Here is a 15,506-nt window from a genome sequence, read left to right on the forward strand (position 1 = left end):
GTCCAGTCATCAAAAATATATCAAGACAGTGATTTTATAGGATGATGCCATTTGCAGGTGTCCCCTTTTTGACTCTCTTAACAAAATCTATATGAAGCATCAACAATTTTTCATAGTCTACTGTGAAAATAAATAAAGACAGTCTCATCTGCTCCCAATAATTGAACGCAACACTACCCCATTACGTTATTGGTGGTATATATAGACTTTATTTCATTGTTTTCATAAGTGTACTATTCCTCTGCAACCTTTTTTTGGAATGTCCGTCAACTCTTGCCTTTTACTGGAATATAATCTACTGTGACTCCAATCTGGGCTTCCATAGGAAACCCAAAACAACAGTCCAAAAACAAAAGTAAAGCTGTTGTAGTAATTTGACATTAGAAGCAGCTTTCATCTTATTATCAGTGGCACCTGTTGTCTCTATCCAAGTCCCACTGGAGCAGGCCTACAGAGAGCTCAGGGGTCTCTTCCTGTCTGGGTCTGTGGAGTTGATGTCTCCCTTCCTATAGGTGGGATTATTTAGGAGAGGGAGTGGATTCAAGAGGCGACAGTAGTACTCACTCTGACTGACTCCTCTCTTCCTTCTATTCCCAGGGGTCCTGTGGCTGTGCATCACAGCTGAGTGTCTCTACCTCATCCTGCTGTTCTCGGGTGGTGTACTCATGTGGTTAGAGCTGTGTCCTTGCCTCAGCGTCATGAACAAGCTGAAGCTCAACGCCTTTGCTGCCATGTTCACCGCCCTGTCAGGTAACACATCTGTGCCTGGGAATGATGTTCACAGTCATATTTTTAAATGTGACGTTCACCATTTGTCAAGTGAACAAGTCATCAAAGAATACTTTCATACAGTCACTCAAAGCTGATCACCAGCCATTGAGGAGTTGATTATCTCCCTGCATCCTTAACTATGAAGTCAGCTTCACAGAGGGGGCACACTAGTGAGTGGACATCCCCTGGCTCCGTTTCTCAATGACCAGAGGCCATGTCAACCTCCATGCCACGTTATCACACTAAGGCTGGCACTGGGCTGGTCAAATTGGATAGAGAGCCTACAGTAGACAGGCTTTGGGAGTCCCAGCTCCACAGTAGAGCAGAGGGCAGCGTGTCTGTGTGTAACACTAGCCACCAAGGGGATTACATCATCTAATACCATGCATGCAACCCACTAACCATCCCAGGCAGGCAGAGGCCGGCCAGAGTGACCGTGGCTAGTCCATATCCTAAATGGATTATTTCAATTTTACAGATACGATATTCAGTACACTGCTGAATCTACCTAAGTTTTCATCCTTTCAAAGACCATTTCCAAAGCTGATAGGAGGGAATCAAGATGATGTTGAGAAAATGTTTGTCAATCAGGAGTCATTTTCATTTAGATTCACTCACTGTATTGTCAATCATAGTTATTGTGTTGCTATCCATCTGTCAAACTGTATTCTAGGAGTGGCAGCGTAGCCTAGTGGTTAGAGCGTTGGACTAGTAACCGGAAGGTTGCGAGTTCAAACCCCCGAGCTGACAAGGTAGAAATCTGTCGTTCTGCCCCTGAACAGGCAGTTAACCCACTGTTCCCAGGCCGTCATTGAAAATAAGAATATGTTCTTAACTGACTTGCCTGGTTAAATAAAGGTAAAAATTTAAAAAATATATATACACGTTTAAAATGTGGTTTATGCACTACAGAATTTGTGGAATCCCTACAGCTAACTCTCCTTGGGTCTGTGGAACAAATATGGATGTGAATATGAATATGATTTTGTTAGCAGAAAAGCAGAGCAATAATAGTAGCAGAGTGAAATGGGAGCCTTGCTCAGGGAGTTACAGTTGTAGAGAAGCTAGCCTAGCTAAGTGCTAACGTGGCGCGTAGAGCAGTGGTCTATGGTCTGTGTCCAATGCCTCTGGGGATTTGCTGGTTTCTGGACTAATCGGATTGGAGATGGGGCAGTGGTTTTGGGCCAAGACAAGACAAGGAGTACCCCCACCCCTCCCCCACCTTCCCCTGACTCCCTCCTCTTGTTTTTAGGGTGTTAATCCCAAGTAAAGCAGCTGTAGACGAGCAGAATGTTGGCAGAGAGATGGCCAAGAGGCAGCAGAGAAAGAGAGAGTAGAGGGAACACTGTGCTGTGGTGGGCTTTGATTCTTCATCATTCTCTCTTCTGTCATTGTTATGAAGGGGAATGGCTGCAACTGTATTGATGTATCAGCTTCCCCAGTAATACTATAAATGGAATATCCAGTGAACAAGGAAGCATGATCATGGAGAAAATGAATGGACTGCACTCAATGTTGTTCACACTAACACCTGTCCTCATGCAAGGTTTTTAAAATAAGTTAAAGGTATCCAAACTGATAGGCCTCAATTCATAACGTGTACAATACTGCCACGTGTGGCTACTAATATCAATTGCAGATACTATTTTTTTGCTGTACTTATACCAGTGCTTTTGAAAGGTACAACCATTATACATGAAAAATATATAGTCTCATATATTATCTCAGGTTTTCATTCACCAAATTATTTGCGTTTTGTATTGTGTTGTGTCCCTCGGGACCCAGGCCTTTTGGGGATGGTTGCCCACATGATGTTCACCACAGCCTTTCAGCTGGCTGTGGCTATGGGTCCGGAGGACTGGAGGCCCAAGACCTGGGACTACAGCTGGTCCTACATGTATGTACTGACTAGGTCACTTACCGTTACACTAGGTGCTGTACAATAGGAGTTGTCTCTGATTAAACTCTAATACCCAGCTATGTGATATCATTTTAAGCGACGCTAGCATTCTGAGGCCATGTACAGTAGCACAGTCATGATGGAGAGAGCATGCAATGCTGAGGTTAATCACACCCTCTGTACTTCTTCTTCTTCCCCTCCCCAGCTTAGCATGGGGCTCCTTCGCCACCTGCATGGCTTCTGCAGTGACAGCACTGAACAGGTACACCAAGACCATCGTAGAGTTCAAGTACAAGCGGCGGAACATTGAGAAGAACCTGAGGATCAAGCAGAAGCTGCTGGAGATGGACCTGCCAGAGCAGATGTGGGACATGTACCTGACGGCTGTGCCTGCAAGGGGAGGGACCTCCCTCCCCTCTGGACCTCCCTGTCAATGGGCACAAACCCTCCACTGGAGCAGCCTATGTAATGGGCCTGGACAGCATGACAGAACCACAGGGAGAGGCCTACTGCTAAGACAGTGGTCACCAACCCTGGGCCTGCAGGGCCTGCAGGGCCCCATTCCAATACTATTAGAATGTACCTTCCATCTTCCCTTCATTGAGGTTATGACTGCTCCAACATGATTGGATAGGTTCCAATTCAAAACACAAAAGGGAGGAAGAAAGGATCCATAATCACAGTATCAGAACAGGGCCTATCAGATCTATAAGGCTTTAGAGGACCAGGCTTGGTGACCTCTTCATTAAAATGACCATAAATGTGCTCTCATATACAGGATCCCAAACTCACTGGACTATATAGGGCATAATGGATCCCATTGAGAAGATCATTACTAATATTATGGCCAAAGGAACATGGAGCTGACTGAATAAACAACACTTGTCCTCAACTTCCTCCTGTATGTTTCTAGAGCCAAGGCCATGACTATTATTATCATTACTGTTATTCTGGAGCAGATGGTAAAGCTGTTTTTACAAGCTATGTTAGTAGTTTTGTTGCCACATTCGGCATGGGGCTGCAAATATCAGCCAAGTCTAGTTGCCATATGGATGCTTGGTGTACAGACGGCTATTTCCAACACGTACAGTAGGTTACAATATGGTGCTTATGTTTATATGTGCTGTATGTAAGTTTGTGTTTGAGAGAAAGTTGGATCTTAATATTTGCTTCAGAATGTAATGAAGAAAAAGCAGCACCCATAAACATACACAGGAAGTGTATTGAACACAAACTTTGTCAGAAATTGAGGACAATACAGACTGTGAATCTGTCTATGATTCTTGGCAATATTGAGGAAATTGCAAACGACTACAGACTGAATGGATCAATGCAGGACTACTAAATATTTCAAGTATTTGCCCATGCAGCTGCCTTGAATTGTCTTGGATTTAAATTATGGGATGCCATGTCATTTCTTATGGTAATACTTGCTCAATCTGACTACAGAAAAAAATGTGTATGACGATCATGACAACAAATCCACATTTTTCCAAGTAGTTTACAGTACTTCGACAATACTGTCTAAGCCTCTGTTGGGAAGGACTGCCATCTAGTGGAGTAAAGGGTAAGTTCACACTAGAGTTCTGAGGACCTGCTTTCTGACGGTGGATGTTGCTGTCCCTTTCCTCTGTATGTCCATGGTGTTAAACAGAAGGCCTATGGCATTACTCACGTTACTTCTTGCTGTTTAACTGTCACAAAATAAAGTGTGACTGTTTTGATTTGTTTGCCAATACAGGTTGCATGAGGACTTGAGTTAATCCAGATGACATCAGGACCGTCACAAAATACACCAATTCAAGCCTTGTCCTGTATCCTCTTCGTGCAGCCTGTGTTTTGAACAGTAACGATGGTATCATCTTTTTTCCACCTCATTCTAGGCTCCCATCCTACCAGCCAAAGTCCTGCCCTGTCATCTGGTAGAAGCGCAGGTTGTGTGGCTGGTAGAACTGACGTAACCTGAGGATGACCTGAGGGTGGATGTCAGCATGTGGCCTGCCCTTGGTTCTGCCCAGGCAGTGGGGCTTGCTGCTGCCCTCTGGCTTCTTCAGGCAGGGGAAACCCTTTGTCTTGTTGAAGTAGAAGTGTTTGTCTGTGATGATCCTCTGAAGTCCCAGAAAGTCTTGGACTCTGCCCAGCTCCCCTGCAGGGTCGCTCACCAGCCTCTCCCCATGGACAAAGTGGATCTGTTCCAAGGGGAAGTGGGCCAGCCACCTCTCCAGGTGCAGAGCATACAGGCCAATCCAGATGGGGCTCCACAGATTGTCCACCTTCAGCGCCTCCTCCGTCCCGTTATGGAACGTCAGGGTCTCAAAGCTGGGAACGCCCGGAGTCTTGGATATGATCTGGGTGTAGTCAGAGATGGCGCGGGTCACAGGGTCACGCACCACCACGATCAGTTTGACCTCCTGGGACATGGAGTGGATCCGGCCGGGGCTATCCGCCGTCACAAAGTACCTGGGTGTCTTCTCCAGGACCACCTGGCCCTCCAGAGCTTTGGGCATCAGGTTCCTGAGAGGGACAGTGAGGCTGTTCAATCTTATATCAAATACAAAAATTGAGCCAAATTAGAATATAACCATATCCATTTGTTTTAGATCGAAGAGAGGGTTAATTCTTTGAATAACCAACAACCAATCCAAGGTACTATTGATTGAGGCCTATAGCCAAATAAAGGGACTGAATCATCCCTTAACACCATGATTTATCTGGTCATGCTCACTCCCCACAGATCTCTATGTCATCCTGTGCCAATGAAGCCAACATGCCTGCTGGTTCTTAATAATTTACATGGTGTTATATAGTTTTCCCCAGTGTGCTCTCCAGCCTCACTCAGCTCTTCCTCCCTTCCGGATGTTAATACACCCCCATTCAACTGAACGAGGGCTGAGGGGCACTGAAACTCATACAAACCCCTTGTAAGAGCATGTGCTACCAGGGAGAGAGAAAGGACACACTCGGCTGTCTGCCTGAGTAGAAATCCAGATGAAGGACAAGAGAGAAAGAATGGAAGGGAAGGAAGGAAGGAAGAGAGACTGGGAGAAAGGAGGAGGGAGGGAGCACACACATACAAGCAAAGTCCATTAGTGAGCCCACTTTTGATTTTCCCTGGAGACCGATGGCAGAATATCTCGTTTTTCTGTTGCATTGACTCGCTTGGCATTTGCACTCAGCTTTTCTCCCTTGGAGCTGTTATCTAACATTATCAAGATCGAGTTCAATTCCATGGGTAGTGTTTCAATAAAGAGCCTTGATTATTTTCCTCTCAGCAGAAACAATGCATTACTCCAGTGCATATTCTCATTAGACAATGTGGTGCTGTACTTTGATCAAGCAGCTTGATGAATATTTCCATTTTGGAAACAGACAGTATGATACTTCAGACATCAACAGTGCTGAGCGATTAATGCTTTTTGACCACATAGTGCTTTTTGAGGTCAGTTCGGTCCGATTATTAAAAAAAGAATCACGGTTTCAAGTTTCAATCATTTTTTTAAAACATTAAATGCACTATGCATTGTGTGGCCTGAATGCTGCAACAACACAGAATAAAACTATCAACAAAAGTCACATGATGGTAGTGACTGTCCATTACTGCTTATCCCTTATTAACCATCATTTATTCACATTACTTTAATAAAAAAAAATATTTCAGTTGTTGTGTATATTACATTTGTTTTATTTAATAACTTTATTATTTAATTCTAAGTCATCATCTCATCTCTATTGAGCTGCTATCTATGCAGTCGGACAAAATCACAATTTTGTAGTCCTTCAAAGTAAATAAGGCATACTTTTATGACTGCTGAATGCCAAATATCAATCACTTAGATCATGTACAGTATTTTCAGGTAGAGATAAACCCTCGTGAGATAAGCACCTCATGATCGCACATTCTTCTGTCTCTTCCATTGCAGGCATAAAAGAAACAAAGACCGGACAAGTAAATGCGCAAGGGATTGTGGTCATTGTAGTTAATTCTCACGTTTTACGCTCTAAACAATAGAATATTGGCCTGTTGGAAACTACAACTCCTTACTACATCGCACAGCTGAGGCTGGATCTGATGTATCTCTAGAAAAACTGTACAATGAGCAAATTGAGCACACAGAAGAAAACTGAACAAAATGGAATTCAAATAATTGAACCAAAGTTGGTCAATTAGTTGTTTAAAAAACGAAAAATAACCGCTCACCACAGACATCAAACAAGGGAGAGAACAAGGTCCATATTGTGGGGCACTGTTGGCCCAAGCATCTTGAAATGCATTTGTTGTAAGAAATGTGCTATATAAATATAGTTTGATTGATTAATTGATCATGTAGCAAATGTTAGGTTCAGGACTTGGGGGAATGTTTGGTACATGTATTTGTTTTTGGAGAACAGTCTGATACATATGATAAAATAATAATGGCATAGAGAACATCGCTCCATAATATTTGTGTTACAGATTTTACAGTTGTTCTTCAGAGTGTACTTATGGGAAATGTAGGGCTCCCAAGTGGTGCAGCAGTCTAAAGCACTGCATCTCAGTGCTAGAGGTGTCACTACAGACTCTGGTTTGATTCCAGGCTGTATCACAACCGGCTGTGATTGGGAGTCCCATAGGACGGTGCACAATTGGCCCAGTGTCATCCGGGTTAGGGTTTGACGGGGCTGGGGCTAGGCCGTCATTGGGGCTAGGCCGTCATTGGGGCTAGGCCACCATTGGGGCTAGGCCGTCATTGGGGCTAGGCCGCCATTGGGGCTAGGCCCTCATTGGGACTAGGCCGTCATTGGGACTAGGCCGCCATTGGGGCTAGGCCGCCATTGGGGCTAGGCCGCCATTGGGACTAGGCCGCCATTGGGGCTAGGCCGCCATTGGGGCTAGGCCGTCATTGGGGCTAGGCCGTCATTGGGGCTAGGCCGTCATTCGGGCTAGGCCCTCATTGGGGCTAGGCCGTCATTGAGGCTAGGCCGTCATTGGGACTAGGCCGTCATTGGGGCTAGGCCGTCATTGGGGCTAGGCCGTCATTGAGGCTAGGCCGTCATTGAGGCTAGGCCGTCATTGGGGCTAGGCCGTCATTGGGGCTAGGCCGTCATTGAGGCTAGGCCGCCATTGGGACTAGGCCGTCATTGAGGCTAGGCCGTCATTGAGGCTAGGCCGTCATTGGGACTAGGCCGTCATTGAGGCTAGGCCGTCATTGAGGCTAGGCCGTCATTGGGACTAGGCCGTCATTGGGGCTAGGCCCTCATTGGGGCTAGACCGTCATTGGGGCTAGGCCGTCATTGGGGCTAGGCCCTCATTGGGACTAGGCCGTCATTGGGGCTAGGCCGTCATTGGGGCTAGGCCGCCATTGTAAATAATCATTTGTTCTTAACTTACTTGCCTAGTTAAATAAAGGTTAAATACATTTTTTTAAATAAGTAGAGAAATTCTCCCAGACATTAAATAACCCCTTTTTTAACTTGCAATACACACGGCTGACCATGAGCAAGCAGCAATTCCAATGAGGACTGTGCATCATTCTACACCTTTTGCAAGTTGTAAACATAATCAGAACGCAAACAATGAAACACTCCTGTCAATCAAATATATATAAAAGAAATATCAACCAAACACAAATGTTTGTTTCAGCATTATCATTCTAATTATTCTAATCATAATAATCATTCTAATCATCATCATCATCACCGTTATCATCATCGTCATCGATAGCTAGGTAGGTACATACCTGTACCAATTCAACCCACGTGAGTAATGTCTGTCGAAAAAGTGGGGTTCAGAGCCAAGTGCTCGAATGTCAGGATGAAGTCTTAGGAATTGCAAAAGAGCTCGTGTTCCGCCCTTTTTCACCCCTATGATGATTGCTTGGGGTAGCCTCCTCGTTGCGGTCCAGTCCTTACCAACACTGACTGATTGCGCACCAACTGCACCTGTCGCACCTGCGCTGCCGAAGGGGGATGCTGAGCGCACACCGACATCTGTAGCCGAGGCATTCTTCCTTTGGAACAGCAAAGGCAAAGGTAAAAGTTGAGAGGTTTTCTTCAAATGTTTCTCAGTATCCACTAAAATAAAATCACAGCAGCCGGAGAGAATGAAGTACAGCGACGCGCAAACCACAGCAAGGGAGAACATGAAGAGAAGTTTATGCAGGAGTCGCGGAACGTCTTGTTGAAGGTGATGAGAACCAGCCATACCTTCTTCCACAAACAAATTGAAGCCATTCTATGAACAACACATCTCTTCTTTCGGTACATCTGGTATTCTTGTAAGCAAAAGCACATAATCATAATTCCATGCCCAAAAACCTGGTGCACCGGCTGTTCCAAGCGAAGTGCCAAATACGCTTGTCATCCCATATTGACACGTTGTTGATCTCTAAACTGATCATCGCAATAAATTGTTCCTTTCTATAATAACAATATTTTGTTGGACATAAATGACGATATAATGTTTCCACACACAGTTAGTATAGTATGTTCTTGCTCATCTGACACTGATATATTAACCATCATCTGGAGATGCTGTGCGCATCTTTCAGTGCTGCTCTACCTTGATTGGAGGGATGGTAGAGAAGGCGGGTTTCACTGCTCAAACTTAAACTGTTGAGCCATGATCCTGTAACATCAGCTTTAGGATAACTTTCTTTCTCAATGTTTACAGTAGACAGGCAATTTGCTTTCCTTCCTCAGGCTATGGTATTATGTTGGTCAGGAGGGAAATACTTGATAAAGAGATTTTTCTTTGCAATTCATATTACAGTTTTTGAGGCATATATGGGAACAGCTGACCATGCAGATTTTTTGGAGGTTCCTTGCATGACTTAACACGCATTATTGTTTTGCAATGATTGAATATTGTTCTTTGCATCCACAGACAGAAAGCCCTGTACATAGGCATCATGACGTAATAGGAAGCATTGGTAATACAACCAGGATAATCTCCTGGCAGAGGTATTAAGTTATACAGGGAGGGGGTTGTGTCTGATTCTGCTTTTTTTCGAGCATCACAGTGAAAATCGTTTTTTTAAATGAAAGGACAGCCCAATAATGACTGTATTATGGGTCATATGGGTCACTTCTGATACTGTGAATTCTCCTCTGAACAGGAAACTGTGTATTGTAAGCTTACACAGTTTACCAGGAAATGGTCACTGTACAATCTGACATTGGAGCCAACTCCACTTATGTCCCTTAATTTAATATGATCTGTGTACTCTGGTGGAACCTTTAAAGAGCAATCCATGCTATTATAATCAAATAATGCCATTTCAGATTCAAACTCAGATGTAGTTTACCAGAAATCCAATGCACATCCTTATAAGTGAAAAGCTATGACAAACAATAGACACAAGAGGCTGAAGAGAAGCCTTCACGTGGAGAGAAACCTTCACAAGGAGAGAAACCTTCATGTGGAGAGAAGCCTTCACGTGGAGAGAAGCCTTCACAACCTTCACGTGGAGAGAAGCCTTCACAAGCCTTCAGGTTGAGAGAAGCCTTCACAATCCTTCAGGTGGAGAGAAGCCTTCACAAGCCTTCAGGTGGAGAGAAGCCTTCACAAGCCTTCAAGTGGAGAGAAGCCTTCAAAAGCCTTCAGGTGGAGAGAAGCCTTCAAAAGCCTTCTGGTGGAGAGAAGCCTTCACAAGCCTTCAGGTGGAGAGAAGCCTTAACAAGCCTTCAGGTGGAGAGAAGCCTTCAAAATCCTTCTGGTGGAGAGAAGCCTTCACAAGCCTTCAGGTGGAGAGAAGCCTTAACAAGCCTTCAGGTGGAGAGAAGCCTTCACAAGCCTTCAGGTGGAGAGAAGCCTTCATAAGCCTTCAGGTGGAGAGAAGCCTTATCAAGCCTTCAGGTGGAGAGAAGCCTTAACAAGCATTCAGGTGGAGAGAAGCCTTCACAAGCCTTCAGGTGGAGAGAAGCCTTCACTAGCCTTCAGGTGGAGAGAAGCCTTCACAAGCTTTGGGTGGAGAGAAGCCTTCACAAGCCTTCAGGCGGAGAGAAGCCTTAACAAGTCTTCAGGTGGAGAGAAGCCTTCACAAGCCTTCAGGTGGAGAGAAGCCTTAACAAGCTTTGCATAAATTAAGGCACCAGGAGATTCATATTGGATCAAATAATATGCTGTGGAAATGTCAGTGAAAATAACCCACTGAGCACAGACTAGTTTTGATTTAAATTAAACAAACATCTAGTTTTGATTTAAATTTGGTAGAGTTGTCAACTAACATGAATTCAACATGAAATCAACCAAAAATGTCACCATGTCTTTGTATTTAGGTTAAAAGTGACTACATTCCCTTACGTTGATGTCTTTATTCAAATCCAATCAGTTTTCCACATTTATTCAACATCACCACATTTAAACAAAGATTTTTTCTAAATGACGTGGAAATAACATTGATTCACCCAGTTTTTGCCCAGTGGGAACACAATAGTTTAAACAAAGCATTTATTGTTGCATTTGAGGCAAGGATCATGTGAGATAGGACAAGTTATTTTATTGTGTTATTTTTTACATTTATTTTTTAATTTAGTTTATTTAGAAAATATTTTCTTAATTGTATTTTCTTAAAACTGAATTGTTGGTTAACGGCTTGTAAGTAAGCATTTCAAAGTAAGGTTGCATTTGGCGCATGTGACAAATAACATTTGATTTAATTTCATTTGAAGAGAGAATTCAAACCGTTTGCTGTGAAAGCATAAGGTATTGCCACCAATGATGTGGCTTCAATACGGGGACCCTGTCTTTCTCTTCCAGACTCACATCTGAAGGTTGGCAAAATAATAGAGGCTTTCATCTACATCTAAATTCATCTAAATGTCCATCACTGTTTTCCTAAAATACACAGCATCAGCTGGATATGTGTGTTCAACATTCACCTTCTGCTACCATTTCTGTCAAGCCGTTTACGCACACAGTATGATGCATACATTCGATAAATCCAACGTATGCATCACACAGAATGCGCTGCAATGCCTCTGCAACGCAATGCTGCAAGGCAAACGCAGCGTCCCACTGGAAATGAATGTACTTCTGGTGTACCAACATGCACTGTCGGTGTAATCGAGGCGTTTCAGTCATGCGGGATACCTGCTGTGCAGTGCAGGGTGACCTGGTTTCTGCATCACATCTGGGATCATTGTTTAATAAGACCCGGTGCATTGTAAATACATAGGGATTAAAGATCACTTTAGAAAGCAGAGACATGTCTACGTGTCTGTATCTCAGATAAATCCCTGTTTGTTCTGGAAAATGACCACATTGGATTATAGGGTGGAGAAATGATGGGTGAAGATGTGAGGATGCTGCTGCTACCCACTACTGAATTCACCTTCCTACGGCTTACATTCCACAGCCTCAGATGCCCCAAGCATCTCTGATCGTGTGTGTGTGTGTGTGTGTGTGTGTGTGTGTGTGTGTGTGTGTGTGTGTGTGTGTGTGTGTGTGTGTGTGTGTGTGTGTGTGTGTGTGTGTGTGTGTGTGTGTGTGTGTGTGTGTGTGTGTGTGTGTGTGTGTGTGTGTGTCATGTTTTGTCATATATTGTCATGTCTTGTCCTTGTGCTTCCCCTTCTGTTCGTTTCCCCCTGCTGGTCTTATTAGGTTCTTTCCCTCTTTCTATCCCTCTCTCTCCCCCTCCCTCTCTCCCTCTCTCTCTCTCTCTCTCTCTCTCTCTCTCTCTCTCTCTATCGTTCCGTTCCTGCTCCCAGCTGTTCCTCATTCTCCTAACTACCTCATTTACTCTTTCACACCTGTCCCCTATTTTGCCCTCTGATTAGAGTCCCTATTTCTCCCTCTGTTTTCCGCTTCTGTCCTTGTCGGATCATTGTTTGATGTTTGCTGTGCTGTGTTCTTGTTCCGTCGTGTTTTTGCTTTCTTCAGATGCTGCGTGTGAGCAGGTGTCTATGTCAGCTACGGCCTGTGCCTTCCCGGCGACCTGCAGTCTGTGGTCGCGTCTCCAGTCGTTCCTCTCTACTGACGAGAGGATTTCAGTTTTCCTGTTTGTATTTTCCTGAGATAATTTCCAGGATTATCGTTTTTGTTAAAGACTGGAATAAAGACTCTGTTTCTGTTAAGTCGCTTTTGGGTCCTCATTCACCAGCATAACAGTGTGTGCGTACATGGTTAGTTCTGTCAGTGAACAGTCATAAACATCCCTTTTTCAGGACCCTGTCTTTCAAAGATCATTCGTAAAAATCCAAATAACTTCACAGATCTTTATTGTAGTGTTTAAACACTGTTTCCTATGCTTGTTCAATGAACCATAAACAATAAATGAATCTGCACCTGTGGAACGGTCGTTAAGACACTAACAGCTTACAGATGGTAGGCAATTAAGGTCACAGTTATGAAAACTTAGGACACTAAAGAGACCTTTCTACTGACTCAGAAAAACACCAAAAGAAAGATGCCCAGGGTCCCTGCTCATCTGCGTGAACGTGCCTTAGGCATGCTGCAAGGAGGCATAATGACTGCAGATGTGGCCAGGGCAATAAATTGCAATGTCCGTACTGTGAGACGGCTAAGACAGTGCTACAGGGAGACAGGACGGACAGCTGTTTATCCTCGCAGTGGCAGACCACGTGTAACAACACCTGCACAGGATCGGTACATCCGAACATCACATCTGCGGGACAGGTACAGGATGACAACAACAACTGTCCGAGTTACACCAGGAACGCACAATCCCTTCATCAGTGCTCAGACTGTCCGCAATAGGCTGAGAGAGGCTGGACTGAGGACTTGTAGGCCTGTTGTAAGGCATGTCCTCACCAGACATCATCAGAAACAATGTCGCCTATGGGCACAAACCCACCATCGCTGGACCAGAAAAGATTCACGTTTATCATCTAAGGAATGAACGTTATACCGAGGCATGGACTCTGGAGCAGGATCGATTTGGAGGTGGAGGGTCCATCATGGTCTGGGGCGGTGTGTCACATCATCATCGGACTGAGCTTGTTGTCATTGCAGGCAATCTTAACGCTGTGCGTTACATGGAAGACATCCTCCTCCTTCATGTGGTACCCTTCCTGCAGGCTCATCCTGACATGACCCTCCAGCATGACAATGCCACCAGCCATATTGCTCATTCTGTACGTGATTTCCTGCAAGACAGGAATGTCAGTGTTCTGCCATGGCCAGCAAAGAGCCCGGATCTCAATTCCATTGAGCACGTCTGGGACCTGTTGGATCGGAGGGTGAGGGCTAGGGTCATTCCCCCCAGAAATGTCAGGGAACTTGCAGGTGCCTTGGTGGAAGAGTGTGGTAACATCTCACAGCAATAACTGGCAAATCTGGTGCAGTCCATGAGGAGGAGATGCACTGCAGTACTTAATGCAGCTGATGGCCACACCAGAAACTGACTTTTGATTTTGACCCCCCACCCTTTGTTCAGGGACACATCATTCAATTTCTGTTAGTCACATGTCTGTGGAACTTGTTAAGTTTATGTCTCAGTTGTTGAATCTTGTAATGTTCATACAAATATTAACACATATTAAGTTTGCTGAAAATAAACACTGTTTAGGACTCCGTTTTAAACGCAGAGAGAACGTTTATTTTTTTTGCTGAGTTTATGTTATTCTGTACCACTGCAATACTATTGTACACTATTGGACACTCAAATCATGTTAGATGGGTGATAAGAGATATTGTCCACTGTAGGTTTGCTGCTAAGTGGTAAATGTAATCTGTTGAATTGTTAGTCTCAGGAAATAAAGATGGTAACTCACTCAAACTCTGAAGGGAGATACATGTAAGTGTGAAAATATATGTGTGCTATGTCTTACTTCATAACGAAGCAGAGCTGCTTCTCTGTAGTTAACAGGAAGAGATTTTTCTGCAACTGAAATGACAGGTCTTTCTCACAGCTCCAAGGCAAGTCATAATTGGTCTATTGTGAGGTTAAATCAACACTGTTGTAATACTTCTTCCAAATATGTATTTCACGGCTTGTGGTTCTGTTTTAGTTCTTAGTGCTTTGTAAAGGTAAACATTCCTAAACAAACAGCTATAATAATAATAATAATATATGCCATTTAGCAGACGCTTTTATCCAAAGCGACTTACAGTCATGTGTGCATACATTCTACGTATGGGTGGTCCCGGGATCGAACCCACTACCCTGGCGTTACAAGCGCCATGCTCTACCAACTGAGCTACACAGGACCAGCTATACTCGTAATTGTTAACTGTTTCTATAGAACCCGCGTTTCTTCTCTTCCAACGTGCTGAATCCCAATCCAATTCTCTGAATCCAGCAGATTACCTATAGAGATCTTCTTAAATGTATGCAGAGGCATGTTCACAATAGTACGCTAATGTGGCCCCACATGTGGCATTTTTACCTTGTACGCCTCCCCATCCTGCAATCACAGATAAGACTCTTGACCTCTGAGCTGAGTACTAAGAGATTGTTATGTCATGTTATTTTCAAAAGGTGTATTGCTCTTCAAGGATCTTTGGTCTATACCCAATCATGTCATCTTAAAACGCCCCCAGAAAATGAATTAGTCACCACTGGCCCACAATAATCTTTCCTTATTATCACACAACTGCCCTCAACATGTCCAATGAATATTTAATACAAAATGTTACATTAACTGGAACTAAAAAAGTGGCTGTAATGTACTGTAGTAATAGCAGCTCGTTCAACAAACATTGTCCTTTTATCATCAGTGGGGTACCATTACAATAACTGTATTTTGTCTCTCCAAAAACCAGTCCAAAGGATAAGGTTACTTTCCAAAAACCCCTAGTACAGTAGTAAGTGTAGAGTTATAAGGTCTGAGCACTATACTGCTGTGCTGAAAGGCAATATCCTCTTGATTAGAACTAAAGCCCTTAAACCCACTG

General features: G+C 43.9%; 2 protein-coding genes across 2 annotated transcripts in view; one reads left to right on the top strand and one right to left on the bottom strand.

Annotated features, from left to right (window-relative positions):
* Nucleotides 1-4,975, top strand: part of LOC124016266 (germ cell-specific gene 1-like protein) — a 50,516-nt gene extending 45,541 nt beyond the window's left edge. Inside the window, exons 3-5 of the mRNA XM_046331814.1 lie at nucleotides 598-750; nucleotides 2,557-2,668; nucleotides 2,877-4,975. Coding sequence (XP_046187770.1) covers nucleotides 598-750; nucleotides 2,557-2,668; nucleotides 2,877-3,297 — 686 coding nt within the window. The 3' untranslated portion in view covers nucleotides 3,298-4,975. The remainder of the gene's footprint in view (nucleotides 1-597; nucleotides 751-2,556; nucleotides 2,669-2,876) is intronic.
* On the bottom strand, nucleotides 3,124-9,001 carry LOC124016265 (heparan sulfate glucosamine 3-O-sulfotransferase 3A1-like). Its single transcript, XM_046331813.1, has 2 exons — nucleotides 8,389-9,001; nucleotides 3,124-5,185 (listed from the first exon to the last, which is right to left on the bottom strand). The coding sequence occupies exons 1-2, from the start codon at nucleotides 8,850-8,852 to the stop codon at nucleotides 4,564-4,566; spliced, it is 1,086 nt and encodes a 361-aa protein (XP_046187769.1). The 5' UTR covers nucleotides 8,853-9,001; the 3' UTR covers nucleotides 3,124-4,563.
* Between the last annotated feature and the right edge of the window lie 6,505 nt (nucleotides 9,002-15,506).

This window comes from Oncorhynchus gorbuscha, linkage group LG26, assembly GCF_021184085.1.
Source record: "Oncorhynchus gorbuscha isolate QuinsamMale2020 ecotype Even-year linkage group LG26, OgorEven_v1.0, whole genome shotgun sequence".
In the NCBI taxonomy this organism is placed as follows: domain Eukaryota; kingdom Metazoa; phylum Chordata; class Actinopteri; order Salmoniformes; family Salmonidae; genus Oncorhynchus; species Oncorhynchus gorbuscha.